This window comes from Eptesicus fuscus, chromosome 10 (genome assembly GCF_027574615.1).
Source record: "Eptesicus fuscus isolate TK198812 chromosome 10, DD_ASM_mEF_20220401, whole genome shotgun sequence".
NCBI classification, from domain to species: domain Eukaryota; kingdom Metazoa; phylum Chordata; class Mammalia; order Chiroptera; family Vespertilionidae; genus Eptesicus; species Eptesicus fuscus.
The window spans coordinates 46470996-46498484 of record NC_072482.1 but is presented as its reverse complement, the minus strand read 5'-3'; the positions used below and the strand labels follow the sequence as shown (position 1 = coordinate 46498484).

Sequence of the window (27489 nt, the reverse complement as noted above, 5' to 3'; positions counted from 1 at the left end):
CTTTAGGTTTTGTGGGCAGCAGGGAAGGCATTGAGGTCAAGGTACACAGTAGGTGCTGCTCACATACTAGATCCTTTCCCTTCCTAAGGAAGTCAAAGCCTGAACTAGAAACTCTCATATAACTGACTTCTCTGGCAGTGCCCACACCTAATAAGTACTCAGAAAAAAGTTAGTGAATGAATGAGTGTTCTTGTTTCCATGTATCTGCGGTCTCTCTGAGCATATAATATGCAGCTTTTCCTTGGCCACTGGTATGCTCAGTATTTGTGGCCTCAAGACTCTTGACTTGACTCTGTAGACCTGCACCGTCCAATATGGTAGCCACTAACCACATGTGGCTGTTTACCTTTAAATTTCATTAAAATTCCGTAGAATCGATTCCGTTCCCCTTTGCACTAGCCACATTTCTAGTGCTCGGTAGCCACATGTGGCCATAGTGGCCATTGGAGCATTGCCATCACGGCAGAAAGTCTCATTGGACACAGGACTGCTCTGTGCCTTTCTGGGCACCAGCTTATGGATCTCCTTTATCTGTGTTCACAGGGCAGCTGCCTGCTTCCGGAAGGGAGGTCTACGGGAACAAGGAGAATCTTCAAGAACAGCCTCGCATTGTGACATGCCTGATCCCTCACTTCAGGCCCTGCAGCATGAACAAGGTAAGATGTTCTTTGAGGAATCATCACTTGTGTCTTCTTTATGGTACCATGATGTTTTCTGGATACATAGTGTCCTTCTATGTTGTGAGATTACTTCTCTTGCCCAAAGCATTCCAGAGGTTGGAGGGTTGTGTGACCTGAGAAAGCAATGCTTACCATCCAGGGTCACAGGAGCCGGTGGCCACTCGATGGTGGTACAGTACTCTGGAGGTGTCATTTGTGTTTGCCTGTGGCCTCTAAGTTGCAAAATATTGGTTATTAAAACCAATTTAAGTTTGGTTAGAATTAGATATTGAATTTTCTTGATATTGAAACAAAGTATAACTGTCTTGACATGAATATTGGAAGATTAAGACTCTGGAATGAAACTACCTGTGTTTAAATAACAGCTCTTTCAGATGCTAGCTTCAGTGACCTTGGACAAGTGTTACGGTTCTCTGTGCCTCAGTTTCCCCATCTGTAAAATATTGATGATAATGGCTCCTACCTCCCTGTTGTATGTATGAAATGAGTTCATATGTGCACCAGTGCTTAATATATGTGCCTGTCCACATTGCAAGCATTTGACTAAATATTTGCTGTTTTGTTTTGTTTTGTTTTTCATTGGGACACTGTCATCCCTTAGTCATTGTTGCTAAAGAATCTTCAGTGCCTCTGCATCATTTTCATTTATTCCCTGATTGGCTCAGCAAGCAGTGATTGATTACCAGGTGGGCACTCTGGAGGCGAGCGCTGAATGGGATCTTCAGCAGGTGACAGACCATTTGGGGGCAGTGTGGCTGGTGTTCTAGTGCAGCATGTACCAGAAGCTCTGGAAGTTCAGAAGAAGGCACATCTGACTCGGGGGGACCTGGAAAGGACAGTATAGAGGAAGTAACGTTTTGAATTGGATTCTGGATGATAAAATGGTCCTTTCTTTGGACTTAGAAGTAGGGCAGGTAAAGGAAACAGCCTGTTTAGGGTCAGAAGCATATGAGAAAGTCCGGCATGTCTAGAGAACGACAAAGAGGGCAGAACAACTGGGGCAGAATGTCTCAGCCTCGACACTGCGGACATTGGGATCAGGTAATTCTCTGTATCCTGCACGGGTGGACGTCTAGTAGCATCCCCCTCTCCTGATGTCAGTTGTGATAACCAAGTGTCCCTCTTGCAGGGACAAAAATAGCCCTGGTGGAGAACTACCACGCTGGTGGAAGATGGCCGATAGGAGCTGGAGAAGCAGGGAAGGGTTCCGTTCTGAGAGTGACTGAAGGATTTAAATCAGGGAGAGACATTTCGGAGGCCTGCAAAAGAGCTACCTTATCACCTTATCTCTGGGTTGTGACAGAGTTGGACAGTGCTTTTACATGATTTGCTCTTACAAAGGTATTATGGAATCCCTAGGCTTTTAGAAAGCACATTTACCTGTAATATTGAGATTCTGTTACTAAGTACCCCTTTCCAGGGGAAATTTTTCTCATAGCCATTTGTTTGGCCCACTCAGTGTTTGCTGCTTTACCCCATCTGAAGAGACCAGGGGGAAAAAAGCAATTATTTTTTTCCAGAGGTTTCCATTTAACTGAGCCAAGCCAAAGAGAAGGAAACCTTGTGCTTAAATACTTACTTTAAGCAGTCATTGAAGAATGAGCTGTTGGAATCCTGGAAGATCATGATTGGAGGTTGCGAATGAGAGGAGATTCATCATTGTGGCCATTGCAAACCACGACTTCTGCTGGAGTCCGGTATACTGAAAAACCAAGACAACTCTTGGGAAAGCTCTGATTAGCAAGCACGATGTAGTATGACAGCCCTGCCCTACATTTCTCCAGGGCAACTCAAGACTTGATGTCATGGTTTGGCTCTTGACACACAGCTGGGAACCAGACTCCTTAGACATTTCAAGTGTCTCAGTAGGTGTGTCTGTGGCTTGGGAAGTTATGTTCTGCCCGAGTGGCCCAGCAAGTATGTTATTTTGTATTACAGTACTTTAATTTAAAGTGGTGATTAAGCATGATGTGTAACCATCACAGGTCAGCATTTTTCCTTATGGTTTTCTTGGCATTCAGCAAAGACTAGGGAAGGAAACAGATCTTTTTGGCACAAATAAAAGTAGAGAATCATCTCATCAATTAGAGTATGTAAGTTATAATGTAGGAAATATTTTTGTGGGTACGATTGATTTTCTAGGGAGATTTGTTCCTAGAAAGTTAGAGACCTTCAAATTGTGCACTTTCCACTTCCCTGGAGCTACACCGTAATAACTCTCCTTCCTTCCCAAACCCCAGCTAGCTGAATGGGACACTTCAGTTAGGGAGGTGTCGGGATCGGGGGTGGTCGCAGCGTTCTGGGGTTCAGTGTGATTCCTGTGAAAGTGACAGGGCACCTTGGATCCCATGCATTGACAGCTCCCTTTGAGGTCAATCAAAGACGATGTCTCTACAAAACATAGGCATGGCCCCCATGGCACAAGGGGTTAGCAGTTTGACTCCTTTAACAGGAGTAACCTGAGAGTCAGTGAACTGCTGCCCTTGAACTTCTGTCTTTGCCAGGGTCTGAGAACACACCCAGAAGGGCTGCAGCTTTGGCCCTCAGACACCGGCATGCCGGTGCCTGTGTGCTGGCAGAGAACAGAGTGAGGGCATCCCCTGGGCGCAGTGCTTCTCAGGAATCTTGTGTCATTCCCTAAGGCCAGTGTACATGGCACATGTCAGTTTGATTTCCAACGCATAAGGTTTATACAGAGTAGATGCCTTCCTAGTTATTCACCTTTTTAATATTGTGAACAGACTTTAAGGGTTGTACAGTGTGGGCTTTGTGTTCTAGCCTTACATGTTAAAGAAATTGTGGTGCACAAATTTTTCCTGGGTGCTCATTCCTTCTGGCCCTTATACAGACTTGAAGACCATCTTTCCAACTTCCATACTCTCCTTAGATCTGTTTTCAGGAGCTGACCTTCCAATCTTCATATTGATTAAAAACTTTATCATTAGGATGCAACTTTAAATTTTGGCAAAAAGTCTTCATCTTTCTACTTTCTTGGTCATTCCCTTGTTAATATGTATAAATATATTACATTATAGATGTAATATGTTGTGAATTTTTGCTAGTAAGAAGGATTGTTTGGAGTTTGTTTGTTATTATGCTGTAAAGAGAGGATTTTAGTGTTATCTTAAAAATCATAGCCAAATGGGAGGCAGGTTGGACAGGATGGGGTTTGGGAGAGGCAAATTGGGCAGGATGAGATACATTCATTACATAATAAACCCACACAAACAGGGACAGGGTTCCACTCTTGAAAAATCTCTCTTCCTAACAGCAACCTTGGAAGTAGGATCCTAAACTCTTTCCCTTGTGGTTCTCATTTCCATGAAGGCATATCACATGGCATTCTCTACCTTGAATTTATGAGGACACTTCATCTGATTGAAAAAATAATTGATTTTTCTGTTATTACACAGAATGCTTCTCTTCCTCTTCCCACAGTGAAAATGAATCTTCCTGAAAACCGTTTCTTCCTTGTTATGTTCAAATAAAGCCAGATCTGATTGTTATTGCTTTGGACAAATGCCATGGCATCAAGTGGAGTAGAGTGGTGTCTCTTGTTTCTCTTGATGGGTGGATGCCACTGTTTTTGCTTAAAATCTGCCCAACAGAATTTTCTTCTCTGAATAGTTTCCAGTATTCGGCACCATATCCTACTGTGCCAGGTTTGAGGCACTTTCACCTTTACACTCAGATCAATATCTCTTCAGTCAACTAAAAAGTAAAACTGAAATTTACTGACTGCCTTCATTTGGAGGTTTTGTGTGTGTGTGTGTGTGTGTGTGTGTGTGTGTGTGTGTGTGTGTGTGTGTTTAAACGTAGCACCTCCTTAATGCAAAGCAGTAAGCCCAGAACTCATTAACCCTGGGCTGTCCTACCCAACATGTAGCCTGCACACAACTCTACTTGACTAAATATCAGCTCCTCCAACACATATCTATCGAGTGCATGCTATGTACCATGTGAACAGTACATCAGTGAACAAAACAAAGGTCTTTGCCATTGGAAGCTTCCGTTCTGGCCAGGTGAGAAGAGTCATCAAATCCCAGAGGTTTAATATGAAAATACAAACCTTATGTTAACTTTTTCCCCACATTTTAAACTTCTTTCACTGAAAGAGCTGGTTAATGAAGCTACTGGATGCAGTATAAGGAATTGGTGAAGAATAGACATATACGATCTCTCTCTTCCTCTTCCCAGAATACGCTTGGTAGTTTTACCAAATGATCAGTCTGCATTTAGTGAGGCAGTACTATTGTTTTTCTGAGGGCTACAGCCAAATCCCCCTTGTGGCAGACTTTGAAGAAATACCACACTCCAAAAACTGTGACAGGGAAGAAAATACAATAAGTATTAAATGATCTTGGAGTAAAGAAGGCTTTGTTAATTTCTGGTGGCAGAAATTATAAAGGAAGAAAATGTATGTAAAACCTGAAAATTCCTTTTCATCAGAAGACATTCTGAACTATCCTAAAAGACAAAACCAGGACAGTATTTACAACATATAAGACAGAGAGTTAACTGAGCTAATTTAGTAAGAGTTCTTACAATTAATAAGATAAAGATGATTATTCTAACAGAAAATAGGCAAAGAACAGAAAGATAAAACCAATAAAAGGAAGAAATAGGATCAGTAAATAACATGTAAGAAAATGTTCAACCTTGACAGTTATCAAAGAAATGCAAATTAAAATGATGAGATGGTTTTCCTACCTATACAATTGAGGATTTGTAAAATGTACTCAGTGAAGGAAGGAATGGGAATATTAGGCTCTCTCATACACAGTGGAAGAACATGTTTCACCTTTTGATTCAGAAATTATATTTCTAGAACAGTTACTCAAATGAAATGTCAAGGAATGTATAAAAAATTTAGCTAAGACATTCATCACATATTGCTGTAATAGTAATTTTTCAAAAGTAATAACCATGGTACAGCCACACAATAAAAATACCAAGGAAGGATGAAGGGATATTTAATGACATAAAAAGATGTTCTAAATTCAGGGTGTCCCCAAAAAGATGTATATATACTTTAACAGCTGATTCTATTACATTTTGAAAATGAAATGTATTTTAATAAATACTGCTTAATAATTATTCAAAGCGTGGATACATTTTTGGGGACACACTGTATACTGTGAAATGGCAAGTTACATACCAATATGTACGGTTTTATTGTTTCACTTTTAAAATATTTTTTTTTTATTGATTTCAGAGAGGAAGGATGAAGGAGAGATAGAAACATCAATGATGAGAGAGAATCATTGATAGGCTGCCTCCTGTATACCCCCTATTGGGGATCGAACCCACAACCCAGGAATGTGCTCTGACCAGGAATCGAACCGTGACCTGCTGGTTCATAGGTCGACTTTCAACCACTGAGCCACACCAGCCAGTTTATGATTTCACTTTTTAAGGTACATGTCTGCCCACAGAAAAAAAAAGATTGCAGATACACATCAAAATATTAAGAGCATTATCTTTTTGTGCTTGTATTTGTCAATTTTCTTTAGCAATGTACATTTTTCATGCTAAAAATTATACCTTCTATATATATAAAAGGCTAATATGCAAAGTGTCCCTGCGGGAGTTTGACCAGGAGACCAGGAGTTCGATCGCTCACTATGACGTGTGCTGACCACCAGGGAGTGACATGGAACAAAGGAAGGCCCCAGCCAGCAGCCAGAAGGCCCTGATCACTGGCCAGGTCTAGGGACCCTACCTGTTCACGAATTTCATATACCAGGCCTCTAGTTTTAAAATAAAAGACAAATTAGCTTTAAGATGTGAGCTTTACTGTATTTTTTTAAAATCCTCACCTGAGGATATGTTTTTTATTGATTTTGAGAGAGAGAGAGAGAGAGAGAGAGAGAGAGAGAGAGAGAGAGAGAGAGAGAAACATTGATGTGAGAGAGAAACATGAATCATTTGCCTCCCGTTTGTTCCCTGACCAGGGATCAAACCTGCAACCCAGGTATGTGCCCTGCCTGGGAATTGAACCCACAACCTTCTGGGAATGGGATGATGCTCCAACCAACTGAGCCACCCGGCCAGGGCAAGCTTTACTGTGTTTTTAAAATAAATGTGATACAGAGACTGGCAGGATATTACAGTGACTTTCTCAGAGGGTGGGGACATGCATTTGTTTCTTTTTTGAATAAAATATTTCTCTGTGTTTTCAACTTTCCTATAATAAGTATTGCGTATATAATTAACAATCAAGAAAACGGCGTTTTAGCTGTTTTACATTTGAGGTGCAACTGGATATTTAGTGAAGATATTTAGTGAGCAGATAGAGAAAAGAGAGAGAGCCTTTGGTTAAAACAGAGATTTGGACTCGGGAGTCCTTCTATTTGACATATTACCAGAAAGGAACATGTTAATGAATTAATGATACCAAGACATTATTTTCCTTTTCCACTCTCCTCAAGGGTATGGCACAGTTTTTCAAGAGGCTACATTACATGCAATGACTCTTTCTGTGAAGGCTGTTGGGCTGTGTGCTTGTGTTCCAAAGTTCCTCAGTTTTTTCTTTTTAAAATGATAAGCATTGATAGAAATAACTGATATAAACAGAAGCTCTTTAGGGTCTGCAATAATTTCTGTCTTGAAACAGGAGTCTGAGAACCACTGGCCAGACTATGCCTGTATTTGGCCTATACAGTGTTTGATAGTCCTCAGTCTAAGAAGCTGGGCCCTGGGCCCTAAGCAGTGAGTGCCCTGCATTGTAGCACATCTGTTCTCACCTTCTACGTCTTTAAGAAAAAACTGGCCTTCGTCCTTATTTTTTAAAACTTTTATATAGATTTTGTGAGGATAAGTGGAACATTTTTGGCATAAGGCCAGCATAACTCCTGTATTACATGTAAATCAAATCCTGCTGAATGTAGGGTGGATGGAAATGGCAAAGTCAGACCTCCAGTCCCTTCCATAGGTATCACGCTGGGAAATCCGGTGCATTTTTAGAAGAAAACAAGGCTGTCATTCCCTCTTAGGGGTATGGGAGTGCAGCTTTAACATAAAATTAACCATGTAGTCCAGTAGATGGTCAATTTGGTGTGAAGTAAGGAGAAAAATACAAATTTAAAAGAATTAACAGAATATGAGAATGCTCATTTGTGTTTAAAATATGTGCATGTATATAATTTGTATAGTATTTGTGTGGATAAATTAACAGAAAACATACGCATGCTATTGAAGAATTGCTTCCTAAGTTATTGTAGAATTATCTCTTTATATGGTTATTTCCACAATGGAAGCACCATCAACGCCTCTATTTCAGCCCTAGTCTTCTCCCCCTTTCTGCTCAACCAGAAACAAAATTTAGTTGGTCCCATGTGTACACACTGACCCCTGAACCTCAGAGCAGCTCATGATGGAGCAATGGTTGGTGCCTACTTCTCTGAGAAGCAGTCTTCATGGTCCAGGGTGTAAGTTGAAAATCTGAGTCTTTCTGTAGAGAGAGTTTGAGCATCAGATGAATAGTTGCGGTAGAGCGCCCGGAAGTCAGCTCTAGCCCGAGACCCTGTGCACCCCGTGCGGTATTCACACAGACCTGGCGGTGCCTTGGTTTGAGGCGAAGGGGTCAGAAAAGATGAAGGGGAGTCTGAACAGGGCGGAGGTAAATTAAGGCTTACATGTAGAAAGGCTGGGCATTCGGTTTAAGACCATAATGACCGCAGAGCCACAGAAGGGATATGTTGTGACATGACTATAATATAACTTCACATCTGAGCGACCTCGCTGTGAATCATGATAAGCTCTGTGAAATGTGGCCACAGCTCCTGACCATAAAACAGGTTTCACTTGGAGGAAAGAGGACATGTGGTCCTATTCTGTTCTTTTTAGTGGCACTTCACACGTGTTGTGATTTAGAAATCTTGTCCATCCTTCCTTCCTGAGGATTTAAAGAGGAGTGCCTAGGATTTTCCTGACTAAAACAAGTTTTGCAATTATTAAAATTGACAAACGTCTCGGGCCAGCCTTCATGTGGAGCCTTAATTGAATGTTGACCGAACGGGTGGCTTCTCATTCTGCATGGCTGTATTGAACCAAGCCCACACAGCCCCACGGCATAATTAGACGAGCCCTTGGACACGTGATGTGTGCTTCGACCTCTTTCTTTGATGCGAGTTCTGGCGGAGACCCTGTAACAAAGGGGCCAGTGGATTCTGCCCTTTGTGCATCACACAGAGGAATGCTTCTGTCTTCCAAGTCCTCAACTCTGCCCTTTTCTCTCAATTAGTAGTCTTTAGTGGATATAACGTTACATCCTTTTTTGTGAATTGGTGATTGGAAACATGACTAGATACTCAGTTAATCTGTGGCTTGTCCATGTTTAGAATTTTAACTTTCCACTTGATTGGCCTGATTTTGTGAACATATCATCTTGAACAGGGGAATTGCTGTGTAGGAGGGGAAATACGTAACAGAGAGATTGCCTCCAACCCAGCTTTTTAATTTGAGTTCCTAATACTTTCAATTGCTTCCCCCCCCCTGCCTTTTGTGCTCCAAAAGCCTTATAACGTAGCTGATTTCTGATATTCTTTCCAGCTATCTATTATCTTTTGTCTCTGTAAAATAAGCCCAACATTATTGTTTTCTATAAGAGGTTTTCAGAGAACATTGTACTTTTGGAAATATATGCATCATTGGCTTCATTTTTAAAAAAAAAACCCTCATGTGAGAAAATAATTGTACTAGATAGAGAAGGAGAGATGCCCGAGTAGAATATTGAAACTACATACTTTGCAGAAATTCCTCAGTTAATGTTCAGAAGACATATTTCTGGTCTCTTATAAATGACAATGTTTAGGTTTAAATGAAAACATTTAGATTTGATTAATCACAGCTTATGTTCTTCTAGTTTTTTTTTTCTTCTTTTTTTATGGGATAAAATAAAAAGTCTTACCACCTTCAGACTTTAATAAAAGTGGCATTATCTTGAGAGGCTAGTCTCAGTTAGATATAAATATAAGCAATTAATGAAGATAACCAACACTACCCAGAAAGGTAAAGCGTCATCATATGTTCCAGTGAGCAAAGAGCACCTGTTAATTAGAACAGTAGGCAAACTGCAATGAGTTATGGGAAAAAAAGGTTGGGTTTAGATTAGCAATATCTGCGTCTCTTGTTACGTCTTAACTCCAACCCACAAACAATTTGTTGTGACAGCCCTAGGCTGGGACTGTGGCATTTCGGATGAGGTCTGATTAGAGCTAAAAATAGACCCGTGTGTTGAAGATCAGAAGAGGAATATTAAACAATTGAAATTTTGTGAAAGACTGATGCGGTTTCATTGTAATAATTTCCCCAAAAGGCACATTAGTAATGCTGCTAAATACAGACTTTAATAGACTTTAATAATGTGTACTCTAGAGGCCCTGATACACAAAGGAATAATGTATAAAACATTCATTATGGAAAATTGCTACCTTTTTTATTTAATAAGAAATCTGTTAAAACAAAACCATTCCTCTGTCTATGGCATTATGTTCCTGGGTTTTAGCAGGATGAAGAATAATTGCCACGTTCTTTTATGTTTTCTCACCTATTCTAATCAAGTTGCAATCATATATACTTATTTGTTCCATGAATGAAAATGGGGTTAAAAAAAAACTTGCATTGGATGGACCCTTATTCAGTTTTTGCTCAGCCGCTCATTACCTGTGTGATCATGGGAAAGCACCTTAACCTCAAGCTCCGTGTCTTCATTTGCAGTGGAGGGATTGTTCTTCAGCTTACTTCACAAGGTCGTTGAGGATGTTAAATGTTGACACAGTGGAGCTTCACATAATAGGCCCTCAATAAATGCTTCCTATTATGATCCGTTTCTACATCTGTTTCTCTTTATATTGCTGTTTCTATGGATGACATCGTGGGTCAGTTGTAGGGGTGGAGAGTAGCAAAAAGCAATTAAAAAGAAGCCTTGGTAAGCAGCGCCATCGCCAAGCCTCGCATTGGATTTCAATTTGATGGCAATGTGCTGCTGCTGAGAGCCATGCTGTTGAGAAGAGAGAGAAGGGTAAGAAGCAGATGCTCTTGGAAGAACAGTGGGGCATTTATCTCTTTTAATGAGATAACATCATTAGAGTGACAAAGTGCAGCGAATCGATACTCGAAATGGACTGGTGCTATCTTCCCAAAATGTGCCGATTGTCACACTTCCCAGCCGCAGAAACTGCTGAATCACGGATTCTGTCTTATCTGTTACTGGAGCCACTGACTTTGATCTCACAGGCTAGATCCACACCGTAGGGATCTCCACAGGAGGAGGAAACGGACTAATTGGATAAATGAGAATGGTCCAGGATGATTTATAAGTTGCCTTGTAATCAAGGAGTCTCAGAGAAGGAGGTTGGGCTTCTTTTCCCCCCCTTGATGTCTTTAAATGGCTGCGCATCCTAATGCCAGCCCCTCCACCCACTCTCCCGCTCTCCCGCTCTCTGTCTCCTTCTTGGTGTAATGTCAGAAACTCTAATCATGTCAGACTGTGACACTGACAGCCCTGACATTCACAACAAAGAGACACGGAGGAGAGAGAGGAAGAGAGACTGCGGAGGGGGAAGGTGAGGAAAAGCGGCCAGGGAAGGGTTTTTTCTTGCACATAAAATCCATAGCTGCAAAATCGCCAACGTCCTGGATATATCACACCCGAGGAAAATTAAGGAAAGGAGCAAGGTGAATTCTGATGGAAACGGAATTGGGCTGGGAAGATTTTGTGCTACTATTTTCCCCCTGTATTTTTTAGATTTCATTGTGTAGCTTATGTTATAGTTACTGTGGCTGTTACTTCTCCTCACCAAGAAAAAAAAAAAAGGCATTAAAAAAATTCCCCCTTCCATTACCCTAGTTTTTCTCTTTGAAAGAAAGCAAAGTTAAGCACCCATCTTAACAGGAATGGCTGCTTTCTAAGGGTTTCCGTTGTATTACCAGATTCCCATAGTTTAATCTGAACAGTGGCTGGTTCAGGAAAGAAGTCATTGCTGAGGGATGTTTTCTGTCTGTGACGAAGCTGACGAGGGGACTGACTGTTCAGTGTCATCCTCCGGCCGCTTACCCTTGGCCTCCCACACCTGCCGCTGCAGAAAGTGCTGATGTTACCTGGCCCCTGGAGTGGGCTGACTGTGGCCAGCTCCTCCAAACACCTCTGAGGTTTCTCTCTCCCTCACACGTTCTCCACGTGGTGAGAGGTCTCCAGTCTCCATCCTGGATCAGTCATGGACTGGAAACCTGCTGCCACATGTGTTGCATCCAGATGCTGTGATCTAAATTGGGCTCTGAGCTCAGCCCGAATCCTCCTCGCTTTTCTATAAACAGGGGGACCCAGCTGCCGGCTCAGCGTGGGAGGTATTGTGAACTACAACTCTGTGTCTTCACTGGGTTACCTTTCCTTTTACTTTTTCATCGTGCAAGGGGAAAGAAAACCATAAAAAAAATGGAAAATGATGTATTCATTCCATATTAGTTACCCTATCATGAAGGAAGTACTTTTTTGGTCTATATTTGAGGGCAGAAGGTATCACATAGTGACTTCTCTTCAGATTGATTAAAATAATATCAACTGAGAACTTTAGAAAAACATGGGGCCTCATATTATGGTATTCTTGTCCTTAGAACCCAAGTGTAACTTTATACATGTGGGCCACTTGGGAGAAATGCTCTTCTGAATTTGAAAAGAAAAAAAAAAGTAAATTATATCATGATTTGAACTATGTATAGCATCCTTGACATTATGGCTTATTCAAAATTCTTGAGGAAATTCTACTTCTATTGGCAGAGGAGAGTAAATTTGTATCCTGGGGGGAATTTGGGGTAATTACCCTAAAATATCTTCCTGTAAACTCGAATTTTCCTTGAAGTTCCTTTTTATCCTAAAAGTTTACAAGTTTACCCAGATAATACATTGTATTGTGACCATGGTTCTTTTTTTGTGTGAGTGTGTGTAAAATAATTTTAACAGTTACTTGCCAGGTAAATTAATTAAATCTCATATTAGGCAATTTAGCTGTTAGAACGAACAAGTCTTCAACATTCAGTGGTTTGACACAATGAAAGTTGGCTTTATTGCTCAAGTGTCAGTCCAGTGTAGGTCTTTCTGAAGGGCTGGAAACCCAGCGAAGGGCTTTCCTGAACTCAGGATCCTCCGTCTTCTGACTTACCCACCTATATCAGGTATCTAGGCTGTTATAACGAAGGACCACGGGGGGGGGGGGGGGGGGGCGGGGAGGGGGGGGGAGTGGCAAGGGGAACCTTACCTAACAAAGGTTTTGTTCACAGTTCCAGACGCTAGAAGTCTAAGACCAAAGTTGAGCATGGATGATCCTTCCGTGGGCTGTGAAAGAGGCTCTATTCCAGGCCTCTCTGCTTGGCTGGTAGATGGTGGTCTCCCTGTCTCTTCACACGGCCTTCCCTCTGTTCTTGTTGCTGTCCAAATTTCCCCTCTTTATAAGGACAACCATGATGTTGGATTAGGGCCCACCCTATTCCAATATGACCTCATCTTAATTAATTACATCAGTAATGGTCCTGTTTCTAAATAAGACCGCTTTCTGAAGTCCTGAGGGTTAGGACCTCAACATAGGAATTTGGTGGGCGGGTGGGAGGTGCAGGGGGGACACCCAATGCAACCCAGAATGCCTCTGAGGCCTCTGATTGTCTGCATCCAGCTGGTGGGAGGGAAAGAGAGCATGAAGAAGGAACACTCACTTCTTAATCTCATAGCCCTGAAGTGACACAACACACTTTCTCTTCATATTCCATTGGTGAGAACTAGTCACATGGTTCACGAGGGGCGTGCAAGTCTCTGGTTGAGTAGTGATTGTGCTAAGTGGCTCCAGACACATGCATGTGCACATGAGCACTCCATCGTTCTAGGAAAAGTCGTCCTGTGTATCTGGTATTTGCCAGTGTTCCTGAGCATGCCCATCACAGAGCACCGGAATAGGTTTTAAGCATATCCAAGTTTGAAAATCCTATTCTGGCATGGTGAGGAATGGTTTTCAATTAACACTCCAAGGATTTATATGTAAATGAGTGCCTAAGGCTTACTGTTTTGTTTTCTGAAGAATCCAATATATTTTCAAGAGAATTTTATCTACACTATTAATGGGCACTTTTTCTCCTTATGAAACCAGTGAAATCCAAATTAAAGAAGTTTTACCCTACACCAAAAACCTAGCTTGTGGGTAGGATGATTTCCTACAGTACATTAACTTTTCTTTGTAACATATTCTATTATTACTGAAAAACGATATACATCTGGGAGGAGGGGGGATTATGAATGCAGAGGACAATTACATAACCTGCTGTGTTTATCGCTAGTGGCTAGACTTTAGAATTTCATTATAAAGTCTTGTCTCTCCTATCAGGTTAGTCATTATTTCGAAAGTTGAACGTGGGTTTTATAAGTGACTAAATAATTCCTTTGTATGTACCTTTTCAATTACAGTAACAAGTCATGAATTCTCTACATTTAGAACTACTAAAATTATTTAGATTTGCTTGCTGAATAGGTTTATTCTAAAAAAAGGACTTGAAAAAAATTTCTACTGTAAATTTTTGGCTTCAAGTAATTTGTAAGAAATTTCTCATGAAAGAGATAGTGATAGCAATTTGAAAAGGATAAGTAGGTGCATTCTGAAAACTGGGTAGGTAGTGTGAAAACACATTAATACTGAACCATAATATTTAATTTAAGACTTTAGTCATGAAGTTCCATATCAAGAAATCATTCTCTTGCAGTTTTATTGCTCTATTAGAGGCCCGGTGCACAGATTCGTGCACCGGTGGGGTCCCTCAGCCTGGCCTGTGGGGATCAGACCAAAACTGGCTCTCTGACATCCCCCGTGGGGTCCCGGATTACGAGAGGGCAGTTCTCGGGTGATGCACCCCGGAATCAGGCTCCCTCCTCTCTGGATTCGGGTGCGTTACCCGAGAACCGCAGCTGCCAAGTCACCACAGCTCAGCAGCTCCTGCGTTGAGTGTCTGCCCCTGGTGGTCATTGCGCATCATAGCTACCAGCTGGTCGGCCAGTCAGCCGGTCGTCTGGTCGCTTAGGCTTTTATTGTGTTTTCTTTGATTACAAAATCCGCATTACTAACCGGTACTCCTGGTAGATTACTTTAAAACACTGATGTTAGCTAATGACTTAAAACCCAGGAATAGTACTATAGATTTCCTTTTGGTCAAAGAAACCTGGCAGTAGTATTTTAGTAAAGGTAGTCATTTGAACAGTGGCCTTTTAATTTTTACTGGTTGTAGTTTTTAATATGTCAAAATAAACAAAACAAGTATTTGAGTCATTTTAAGAATGAATTAAATCCTCATTCATTTAGATGTTATGAATTCAGATTTTGGAGAAGGGTCTAAGAGGAAATTTATCCTTTGTAGAAATTTGATAAATAATCATTACAGGCACACCTCATTTTATTGCACTTCACTTTATTGTGCTTCCCAGATATTACATTTTTACAAGTTGAAGGTTTGTGGCAACCCTGTGTCAAGCATGTCTGTCAGCATCATTTTTCCAACAGGCTCAGATGATGATGAGCATTTTTTAGCAATAAAGTATTTTTAAATTAGATATGTACATTGCTTATTAGACGTAATGCTATTGCACACTTAATCGACTACAGTATAGTGTAATCATAACTTTTATGTGCATTGGGAAACCAAGAAAATGCATGTGACTCGCCTTATTATGATAGCATATTTGCTTTACTGCGGTGGTCTGCAACCAAACCCACAGTGTCTTTGAGGTATGCCTGTATTTTAGCTTTTGCCATTTCATTGGGTGCCTTATGTTTGCCAGATATTGCATGAGTTCCTTTTACAATAGATCTTATTATTGCTAATTCTCACAGCCAACTTGCAAAGTAGGTGGTACTATTCCCACTTTACAGATGGGGGAACTCAAGAGATGCGTAAGTAATGAGGCCAATAACACATGTTTGGATATAGGAAATCCAGTATTTGAATTCAGAATTTATTGATTCCTAAACCCATGTACATGATCATTCTGCCACATTGCCTCATATGAGAATATTTACTGCATTAAATTTGAAATATATTAAATGAATTTGATAAGCCAAAAGTAAATGCAACATCCTGGGTACTGTTTTAGTTCTTGAAAGAACAAACTATTTGCAAATGAACAAATTAGTGTGGTAGTTGGAAATGAGTTCCATCTAATCATTAAAGCAGGTCTCGAAAACTTGCTAACACCCTCGTGGACTACCACTTCCTAAATAAATGAGCCATCTGTGATTCAGAATACTTCCCAAACACCATTATGTGACTAACTTAGCATTCTTTAGAATTCAAGCGAGGTTCCTGAAAACTGGTTTCTAATTCATAGTCTCTCACACTTGCCCTCATTCTGAATGTGCCAAAATTATGCAGGTTTTATTGATTTGCTGAGGCAAACAGAAAAAGAAAGAAAAAAAATGCAGCTCTCAACCGTGGGTGGGCCTGGCCTGAGGGCAAGATGAAGAAAACCTGCCTGTTTTCTAGTGAGAAGCACAGCTAGAACCCTAGGATAGCAGGAAGGTATATTCCTCTCAACACATGTCACCTCCTCACCTTTCTTAGCAACACAGTAATAAGCCTGACTTCTGCTGAAAAGGGTGGTTTAGGGCTTTAAGGGGTGTCTGCATTCATTTTCAGTTTCACCCCCTTTACTCTGTTCCTGATTGTGCTGTGTGACTGGGGCCAAGTCGCATCACCTGTGTGAAACGTGGTGTCTGCATGTGTGTGATGAAGCAGTGGGAATAGTTTGGGAGTTGTTAGCCTAGGGCAGTGGTCGGCAAACGCGTTAGTCAACAGAGCCAAATATCAACAGTACAACGGTTGAAATTTCTTTTGAGAGCCAGATTTTTTAAACTTAAACTTCTTCTAACGCCACTTCTTCAAAATAGACTCGCCCAGGCCGTGGTATTTTGTGGAAGAGCCACACTCAAGGGGCCAAAGAGCCGCATGTGGCTCGCACGCCGCAGTTTGCCAACCACGGGCCTAGTGCCTTAGCTTGGGTTTTATGCCTCCAAAGAGTGTCTATAAAATGGTAGGAATTGAGTCCAGGATGTGGTGTGCATAGGCATTTTCCTGGAGAGAATGGTGGATAGTTTATATCAGATTTTTCAGGGCTTCAGCACATAAGAAAAATCAACAGGCCAGATTATTTCTGGAGTCTGCAGAGACGGTAGCATTCTAGGTCTCAATAAATTGTATTATTTATTAGGCTATCATGGGCAGGATAGATAAGAAAATGAATGCATTCTATCTCCTTTCTGCAGTATGACATGTCAGGGAAACTTGCAGTGTTTTTATTGCAGACAACTGCTTCTCTGTTCTCTGAGTGTTCTGTGTATAGCATATGTTCAGTAAATGTTTGTGGATGATGACAAAATTCTTTTTATTAGCAGATAAGCAGAAAGAGTCAACCAGTTAAAAGTTGGTGATGAATGAACATGTTTTCAGGCCTGAATATTTCTTGTAGTTGTCTGCAGTGGTAGTTTAAATAATCATTTAAAATAGCACTTTCTTATCCAAAACACTAATTAGAAAGAATATGTGCACCCCTGTGTTCACTGCAGCATTATTTACAACAGCCAAGGTATGGAAGCAACCCAAGTGCCCATCAATAAACAAGTGGATAAAATAGTTGTGGTACATATATACAATGAATTATTACTCAGCCATAAAAACATAAAGAAATTTTACCATTTGTGATAGCATGGATGGACCTAGAGGGTATTATGCTAAGTCAAATAAGTCTGACAAAGACAAATACTATATGATTTCACTTATATGTGGAATCTAAAAAACAAAGTAAATGGGTAAATAAAATAGAAACAGACTCATAGATACAGAGACTTGACTGGTGATTGCCATAGTGGTTGGGGTTGGAGGACTGGGTGAAAAAGGTGAAGGGGTCCCTAGCTGGTTTGGCTCAGTGGATAGAGTGTAGGCCTGCGGACTGAAGGTTCCCAGGTTTGATTCCAGTCAAGGGCGCATATTTGGGTTGCGGGCTCGATCCCCAGTAGAGGGTGTGCAGGAGGCAGCCAATCAATGATTCTCTCTCATCATTAATGTTTCTATCTCTCTCTCTCTCTCCTCTCTTTTTCTCTGAAATGAATAAAAATATATATATTTTTAAAAAGGTGAAGGGATCAAGAAGTACAGATTGGTAGTCACAAAATAGTCAGGGATGTAAAGTACAGCATAGTAAAGATAGTCATTTATAATGATAGTCAATAATATTGTAATAACTATTTACAGTGCCAAGTAGGTACTTGAAATATCAGGGGGACCACTTTGTAAAATATACGATTATCTAACCACTATGCTGTATACCTGAAACTAACACAAAATAATATTGAACGTAAACTATAATCGAAAAATAAAATTCGTTTAAAAGAAAGAAAAATAAATAAAATAGTACTTTCTTATTTGGAGTCTCATACACGTGGAATGTTAATACCTACAGGATGTTCAGAGTTAATAGATGATTCCCACAGCCAGGAAGCAGAGGCTCAGGGGCGAGGCAATGGACAGAGTTGCTTCTGCGTCAGTTCTTCTGCTGTCGTGCCTGCAGCGTGGTTAGCATGATGTCCTGCCAGAGAGCCTTCTCACGTGTGTCATGGCTCAGCAGATTAACCAGCCTGAAGCAAAGGTCCAATTGCTCAGCACATTAACCGATGGGAGAATAAGAAAAGCATCTAGCATCTCCCACTTTTGGTAGGGAATAAAAGAAAAATTAAGTAGCATCTCCTGTCCAGCTGTTCATTTTGAATCCAATGGAAGGCCACTCTTGAATGTGACTCATGCATTCACTGTATTAAAACAATATGCTGCTCTCTAGAAAATCTCAATTGCATTAAAACAAACAAAACCACCATTTCTTGGATACTTAGATATGCCTTTCAAAGAGTCAATAATGTTTGCCTACATTATTACTTCTCTCTAAAAATAGTATTACTCTTTTTCTGTTGGTGGGTTTAAAAAATTTGCTTTTGACTCCTTAATATAAGAGTGTGTGTGTGTGTGGGTGTGTGGGTGTGTGCATGCGTGCGTGCGTGGTGTTGCAATCATTTACCTTCTCAACTTTGTTTAAAGTTTAAGCATCTTGGCTCTGTTCTTTTTGGAGACTTTGTAAAAAGAGAGTAATCAGCCCAGCCAGTGTGGCTCAGTTAGTTGATGTGGTCCCATACACCAGGAGGTCACGGTTCGATTCCTGGTCAGGGCACATGCCCTGTTTGCGGGCTTGATCCCCAGTAGGGAGCATGCAGGAGGCAGCTGATCAATATTTCTATATATTGATGTTTCTATCTTTCTCTCCCTTCCTCTAAAATAATATATACACATTTTCTCTCTGAAATTGATTTCAGAGAGAAAATGTGTATATATTATTTTATTTATTTGTTAATGCTAAAAACATACTCAGAGAACTTCCTTTTGTTGTATTATTGTTTTTATTTTAGGACTAGAGGCCGGTGCACGAAATTCGTGCACAGGGGGTGTATTCCTCAGCCCAGCCTGCACCCTCTCCAATCTGGGACCCCTCGTGGGATGTCCGACTGCCCGTTTAGGCCCGATCCTACTGCCCGTTTAGACCCGATCCTACTAAACGGGCAGTCGGACATCCCTCTCACAATCCAGGACTGCTGGCTCCCAACTGCTTGCCTGCCTGCCTTCCTGATTGCCCCTAACTGCTTCTGCCTGCCAGCCTGATCACCCCCTAACCACTCCCCTGCCAGCCTGATTGATGCCTAACTGCTCCCCTGCCAGCCTGATTGCCCCTAACTGCCCTCCCCTGAAAGCCTGGTCACCCCTAACTGCCCTCCCCTGCAGGCCTGGGTCCCCCCCAACTGCCCTTCCCTACAGGCCCAGTCGCCCCCAATTTCCCTCCTCTGTCGGCCTGGTCACCCCTAACTGCCCTCCCCTACAGGCTTGATCGCCCCCAACTGCCCTCCCTTGCAAGCCTGGTCCCTCCCAACTGCCCTCCCCTGCTGGCCTGATCACCTCCAACTGTCCTCCCTTGCAGGCCTGGTCCCTCCCAACTGCCCTCCCCTGCTGGCCATCTTGTGGTGGCCATCTTGTGTGTTGGAGTGACAGTCAATTTTCATATTAGTCTTTTATTAGATAGGATTACCAGTCCTTATTATACATATTTAAGATGAAACTCATGAGTATAAGTCACTTTTTAGAGTTCTCTGAGCTAGATTGGTAGTATGAAGTAACTATCAAACTTTTCAGAAGGAACAGAAGAAATAGTATAAAATATTATTAGCTCTGTTCTTTGACTTAGTTTTTACTGGGTTAGGTTTACAAATTATCAGTGTCTCTTTTAGTCATGAATGCATTTACAGTATGGCACACATGGTTTTATGTCATGCATATTTGTATGTTTAATAGATATAAATAAATTAGTGGCCAAGTACCAAATAATGAACACCCTCAAAATTTGAATTTCAAGGAACAGTGGCAGAAAAATATCTTCACTTGAAACTGAAACTCTCAGACATCAACATAAAAATGGCCGAGATTAGCTGTGTGGAAAATTCCCAGAATGTAATCCACAGACACATCTATTTTTTGGTCTCCCATCAACAAAAGTCAAAATAAATGTTAACTAAACTTAACATTTTAGAAATTATGACATGTTAATGTCAGAAGCAGGCAGCTGACTGCTGATCTGTGTGGCGGCCACCGAAAGGAGCTGGGGAGCCTGAGACTGGTAGAGAGGTCCTTGGCCCTGCAAGCCAGTTGCCAGCTGTTACGTTGCCCATACATTCTAAGTCCATAGGTTTGATCACACCCACCTAGGATGTGATGGTCCCCTGCCAGCACTTCTGAATTTAACATTTTCCCACCGGTGAGACCTCGTGCTTCAGCACTGGGGATTGGGCTCTCCCCGAGTCTCTGCTGCTCCTTCCACCACGTGACCTCAGCTGACTCCTCAGCTCTAACATATATGCAAAAGTTATTTCAAAGGTTTATTGTGAGAGTTCGATGAAATCACTGATGTGGAAGTACGTATGACCAATCCTACCTATGGTAGGCTTTCAGTAAATGTTTTAATTAAAAAATAACAATAATCAGGCCCCCGTCTTATGCTCTTTTGGGAAGTAATATTTGTTAGAAATTATATTGGATAGGTCTGGCTTGTAGGACTTTGGGTGGAATGAGCCTTCTCTATGTGAAGAGATGCAAACAATTCCTCTTTCCTGCCAAGCTGAGTTCTCCGTGGGCCTGGCCTCCTGGTGACCCGTGAGTTAGCAGAAGTAAACCCCTCAGAAGAAACTAGTGGGAGCACTCAGCTGGCCTCCTCCACTTTATTCCTACAAAATGTGGGTTATTCTCTATCATTGTTTTGCAGATTGACTTGAAAAGTGTGTGTGTGTGTGTGTGTGTGTGTGTGTGTGTGTGTGTGTGTGTAAACAGGCCTGAAAAACTAAATATATGCCTGTACTGCAGCAAATGAGAGAAATATGAATCCCACTCACAATGTATTTTTCAGATGTTGTTAACTGGGTTTATTTTTGCTTTGACAGATACTTCCGTTTAGGGGGTGCTTTCCACACACAGATTCTATTGTGCAATAGAAAATTCGGTACATTTTGCCTCTAGGTTTCCTCCAGATATCTCAGGTGACCACACCCAAGCCTCAGTATTGCCATGTTCTCAGTAAGAGACTTGAGTTATTACTTTTGTAAGTGATCTTTCCCTCAGGAGGTTTTCGTTGGCAGAACTTGTAATCTTCTTTATAGGACATCTTACTTAATATAGAGAAGACCAACTATGTGTATGTGACAGACTCAAATTAAAAGTGGCATAATTGTGTTTATCCACTGCTTTTGATTTCACACTTCATTAGCTCCTTGAAGTCCGTATATGGTTAAGTTCATAGTTACGAGTTTGCACCCCTGTGTTCAAATCCAAGTTCTGCCACAGAGAAACCATGACACCTTGGGCCAGCTCCCTAACCTCTTCCTCAGCCTGTCATCTCTAAAACGCTGATAAGAAACACCTCCCAGGGCTCCTTTGAGGATTATGTTAGATCATGGCCATTTACTCTTAGACAGCATCTGGTGAGCACCTGGTAAATGTTAGCCCTTGTGATGGATGGGGAAGGGATGATGACAGAGCTCTCAAAAGTGACTTCTCTGTTTTAGTTTAATATAAGCTCCTGGGATTTCATGTTTACCCGCCTATTTCATGATAACCTTGGAAAGAACTAACTCACTTGGGCCCAATTTTATATATGGCACAGGGTCAGGCAAAAGTAGGTTTACAGTTGTCCATATGGAAAATAATACAATAATTAATAAATAATAACATAAGAATAAACTCTGTGTTTCATGTAGTCACAACTGTAGACCTACTTTTGCCCCACCCTCTATTTTAAATTTCTGGTAAGAATATCAGCTCCAAATACTGACAATTCATTGTGTCTTCGTGCAGTTCCTGCACTAAACACAGTGGGCTTTAAAGCCGCTGTTTATAGATAGCAAGGTACATCTTGCGCATGTTACAGTAATGCTGCTTATATTTTGGGGAATCTTTAAGAAGTGCTTTGGGAGGTCTAGAAGACACTGAATGGAAGCTGCTCCATTGGTTACAGCTTCAGTGTTATCCGCCGACGGGTTTGACTTAGGGCTTCGTTTTGTTTCATAAGTGGAACAATTCTTTTGTGTCTCTACTTTATATTAATTCCAGGAGCTGAGTCAGTGGTGAGTCCAGCAGTTGAATTAATATGGAATTCAAACTCTAAGATAATCCTTAGGATTATATCGGTTATGTAACACTGAAGCGGGCTAGAGCAGAGACAATTGCAGTTCTGTTTCTCTCTCCACTGTACTGGTAATATGGTAGAGGGCCAGTCTTCTCGGAGAATGTACATTCTGCATAAAAGTAGTTGTTTTTATCCTTGCACGAGGATATGTTTTACTGTTGTTTTTTTAGAGAGAGGGGAAGTTACAGTGGGGAAGGAGAGAAAGTGAAACATCTATGTATGAGAGAAACTTCAGTTGGCTGCCTCTCCCATGTGCACTCCAACTGGGAGTCGAAAACTCTTTTCAGTGCATGGATGACACTCCAATCAACCGAGCCACACCGGCTAGGGCAAAAAGTAATTTTTTTTTTCTATAAAATTCCAAACTGTATTTTATTTTTTTAAAATTACTTTATTGATTAAGGTATCACATATTTGTCATCAACCCCCCAAAAAGTAATTTTTAAAAGGGTTTTTGAAAAGGGAAAAAGGACCTATGTGCTTATTCTAAGTTCCTATCTAGGCATCAGTAACACTAAGGAATTTTCCAAGCCGGCTACCAGAGTGAACAAGAACCAGGTGCATTTGCGTAATCATCATAAAAATTATGTTCTATCTGCATTTTTAATTAAGCCAAACATCACACAGAATTAGACACAGCCTTTGCTCTCTGGGAGTAGAGAAGATAGTCATGTGTGTAGACATGAAGACAAATTCGTGTCTACATATTTAGAAGCTTTATGGATGGTTCTATTTTGTGCCCTTTCAGCTTCCTCAACCCAGGTAACCATCCATGGATTATTCATGTCAGTTTATCCATGGACTAATTTTTTTAAATTAAATAATATGGTGGAGTTTTTTTTCTATGGTGGGTTCATTTTAGAAAAATTGGAAAGTATAAATAAAAAACAAAAACCACATGTAATTCCATTACCCAGAGAAAAGAACCCAGTGTATATTTCAGTGACATTTTTACTGTATCTTTTTAAATGTGTCTGTATATTTTCTAATTTTTATTGTGCCATTTTCACTTAACATGTCTTTGCATGCTTTCATATTACATATTTTTTAAAACATAATTTTAGTGGTGTTATACTTTTTAGGATGATTTGAAAGTTGAGAATCCAGCTTCTTGTCCCCTGAAACAGACATTTCATGTAAAAATAGTCAGGGCTCTTTCTAACTGTTCACCCGCCCATCCAGACCTGCTTCCGAAACAGAGCTATTGTTCACCTAAAGTGGAAACTCACCCAGCTCCGCATATTTCCTCAGGCAGGGCCACTGTTCCGTGTCCATCTTTCCTCATTGACTTATCAGGCTCCATGCACACATGCACATTTGTTTATAGCAGTCTTCCTGATATGCAGCCTCGGCATGGGGTTTGGAAAACTGCCCAGCCACATACCATTCATACCGGCTGACTTCAGCTTCTAGTAGCTAATTGGATACTCTGAACTCCTTCCATCTCTGAAGAGCTCAGCCTGTAATACCACCGAACACCGAGCTAGCACACTCACTAATTCTCTGGGTGTTTATATTCATGCACACAAATGAAAAGAGATGTGTTGGCCCACACATTGTGAAAGGACTGGGGTTCCTTGTAAAAATCACCATCCCCTTAGCCATACCATAAACAACTACTTGAGCTCTTACTTGTTCAAGCCTAAGCTGATGTTTCTCGAAGCACCTTGGAAGCAGGGTGGAATCTGAAGGGGTTTCCAAGGAGAGCGGAGACCAGTTTCTGCCTCTGGACAATAGAAGTGCCCTCTGGGCTGGGGCTGGCTTGGGAAGAGTTATTTCATCACCCTGAAGACATCCCTTCAGAAAATTTACCGGGGCCTCCCCTTCTTCCCAGACAGCCTGCTCGGCTTCATACTTCTATTTCTTGTGGGGAAGGAGCATCAGAATAGAAAGCCCAATCTGGCTAAGTGGAAGGGAGGGAATGCGAAAAGGCAGATGGAGGGAGGTTTTGCAAAGTAGTAACATTGCCCATGAATATTGGACGAGGTTCAGAATCTTTCCACTGTCTCTGCAAGCATTTATCTTATTTTTTTTTCCAAAAATGTTTACTCCCTTACATTAAACAACCTTCCTTATTATATGCAGGAATCTAAAGAGTAAATATTCACCGGAGTAAAAAAGGGGGAGCCTGGATAAAGAGGACATGCTAAAGTGACATTTATTCTATTTACAAATATCTCCACTGAACATGCTTTAGTGGTTAATCAGAGCTTTCTTGCCTGGCACTTTCCAAAATGATATCATTATCTTGCTTGCTATTTCAGCAGTTTCCAGGAATACCTTGCCTGTGGGTCAGGGTACTCAGTTTCATATAAACAACTCATAAGAGCCCTTTATAATTTCAGAAAGACAAGCAAAGAGGGAAGGAATAGCTATATAAGTTATGTGGACCAAAATAAATAAATAAATAAATAAATAAATGTGTCAACATTCCTTTTCTAGCACAGACAACTGAGAGAAGACGCCCTCTGCTACCTCTCGTGGTTAAATGCTGTTTATTTGTTTCCCTTCAAACCACGCTGAGTTTAGTCTCTCAGTAGACTGAGGCACCTTTGAAACTCCTGCGGGAGACCATGAGGTACATGCTTAATTGGTTCGTGCATTGTGTGAAGTCTTGGAATGAAATCTAGCCATCACCCACTAACTAGCTTGGCTTATTAAACCTTGACAGCTAACAGAACTCAGCCAAACACCCCTGATTACAGGCAGCACACATGGGGTTGGTCAGGATGAACTGGAGAGGAGAATGAGTTACTTCAGTTTCATCTGTTTGAATGCATCCTCCTAAAATCTAAAGGATGACAGAAAATAGATTTGTCCAATGCCTTTCTTGTATCACTGATGACAATAGAAACAAATAATTGACCATTTTCTTAATTGGAATACTGTTCACTTTTATTGTTTAAACTTTTTGGCTTGCTTAAATCTATTTATGCTAGGCAGTAAGGGATATGCATGTTATTAAGTATGTTTGAATTTCACAGATCTTGCTTCTCATAGCAGGTTCAGCCAGCGTTTTCAGGTAGGGACATGTAGTCAGGGAACAAACTCAACAAATGATCTACTGCAAAATCAGTGTCAACATGTACATCAGGTTGACTGATTTGCTCTTTGCTTCATATCACAGATCAGATAACGTCTCTGAAAGTGAATACATTGAAAGTGTTAATCAAACATCAGTTACTATTATTTCTGTAAATGATTTCACACGTAGGAGGTAAAGATTGGTCTGAATTAGGGAAGAGGCGTTCCGAATGTATATGCTTACACACACTTGACACTCCAGGTTCAGTTTCACATCTAAAGCCAACACTGAAAGGGTTTTTCAGAACTTTTAGCAGCGTGTCCTGCTGAGGCTGAGTTGGGAAAAGGCAAGAAGGAAAGTACGCCTGTATGAGTTGTGTGCTTTTTTCCCTGGTAGAGACGTGGATATTATTCAAAGGCAAGGGCTTCTTGGCCCTGTGCATAGCAGATTGACTGTTGATTTGCCTGCATGTTGGACCCATTACTTATTCACCTTGTTAATTAATAAGCTCTCAACGTCACAGTTCCTTGGAACTGATACTTTATTGAGGGCCTGTGATGTGCCAAGCATCATACTAGCCACAGGGCAAGGTGAGGGTGAGAAATGGTATAGTGATAAACCCATATTAAAGGTGAGAACTGCTGGGAGATGCCTATCCTAATGTGTGGGCATGCAGAGGGTGAAGCATTGCTGGCTGGGAAAGGTAGGAAATCCTTGATGGGCAAAGTGACATTTGATCTACACCTTGAAGAATGCAGAGTTTCCCAGGCAGAGAAAAAGGGGGAGGGCATTCCAGATAGAGGGGAACACTACATTGGAGTCCTAGAAGAAGGAATCACATTGCTCGTTTGGAGATAGGCAAGATGTTTCCACTTTTAATTTACGTGAGAGAGGGGAAAATGATGTTTTTGATTCAGAGGTGAAAAGGTCAATAAGAGTTACAATGCAGTGGTGATTAAAATTATATATCTGTGGCCCAGCCGGCATGGCTCAGTGATTGAGCATCAACCTATGAACCAGGAGGTCACAGTTCGATTCTCAGTCAGGTCACATGCCCAGGTTGCAGGCTCGATCCTCAGTAGGGGGTGTACAGGAGGCAGCAGATCAGTGATTCTCTCTCTTCATTGATGTTTCTATCTCTCTCTCCCTCTCCCTTCCTCTCTGAAATCAATAAAAACATCTTTTTTTAAAAGTTATATGTCTATGGAACAGAGGTTGCTGTCAGTATCAATCAAAAGACTCATGGCTGAGGTCTGTCTGCAGCATCTCCCATGCTGTACTGTTCCAGCCTGGAAGCGAGACGTGTGAAGGACAATAGGTTGTTTCAGAAAGAGCTCCAGAGGTCCAAGAGTAATGGTCTGGAGCCCCCTCTTAAAGCTGCTGGTAGCAGGGCTGGTGAATCTCGTCAGCGTGATCCACAGCCATGGAAGATCAGAGAGCCCTGCCCTCGCGGGATCACGGAGTAGCTCAAAGCCCAGGCCTCAGGTTCAGAGAGACTTAAGTACAAGTTTTGGCTCTTCTGCTGTTTACTCAGTGTGGTTACCATAGCACTCAGTTCCTTATCTGTAAAATGGGGGAGAACATACCTACTTCCTAAGGCTATTTCAGGGAATCCTGAAGCTAATGTAGCATAACATGTAGCTCACAGTAGGCGCTCAGTACGTGAATGTGCATGTATGGTCCGGTCCCCCAATGAGCCAGGCTGACCCTGCTGTTAAAAACATGTGATGGTCTAACAGTGTCTCCCAGGAACGCAAGGGGTGGGATGTGAAAAATAATTCTCATCTACACTAATGCCAAGATGCCATTCGGCTGCTCTGCATTTTGTGCCCAAAGCAAGTATTGATACACACAGCTCCTTGAGTAGAAGTGAAATTATAGGAAGGCTCGTGGCACTTCTAGGGGCCCTGTTTTGAGTGACAAGTATATAAACCACAGTGAATACTTTTGTTCCTGCAGGGGTTCTATTGAGAGGAACAGCAAAAAAAAAA

The 27489-nt window shown here is 41.3% G+C and overlaps 1 protein-coding gene across 4 annotated transcripts in view; it reads left to right on the top strand.

Annotated features, from left to right (window-relative positions):
- The window catches only part of BACH2 (BTB domain and CNC homolog 2), a 335928-nt gene that overhangs the window by 88063 nt on the left and 220376 nt on the right, over nucleotides 1–27489 (top strand). For all 4 annotated transcript variants that reach the window (XR_008557208.1, XR_008557210.1, XR_008557209.1 and 1 more), the window contains exon 2: nucleotides 544–656. Coding sequence is in view for 1 of the 4 variants with exons in the window: in XM_054721928.1 (XP_054577903.1) it covers nucleotides 648–656 (9 nt within the window). In the remaining 3 variants the exon portion in view is untranslated. The remainder of the gene's footprint in view (nucleotides 1–543; nucleotides 657–27489) is intronic.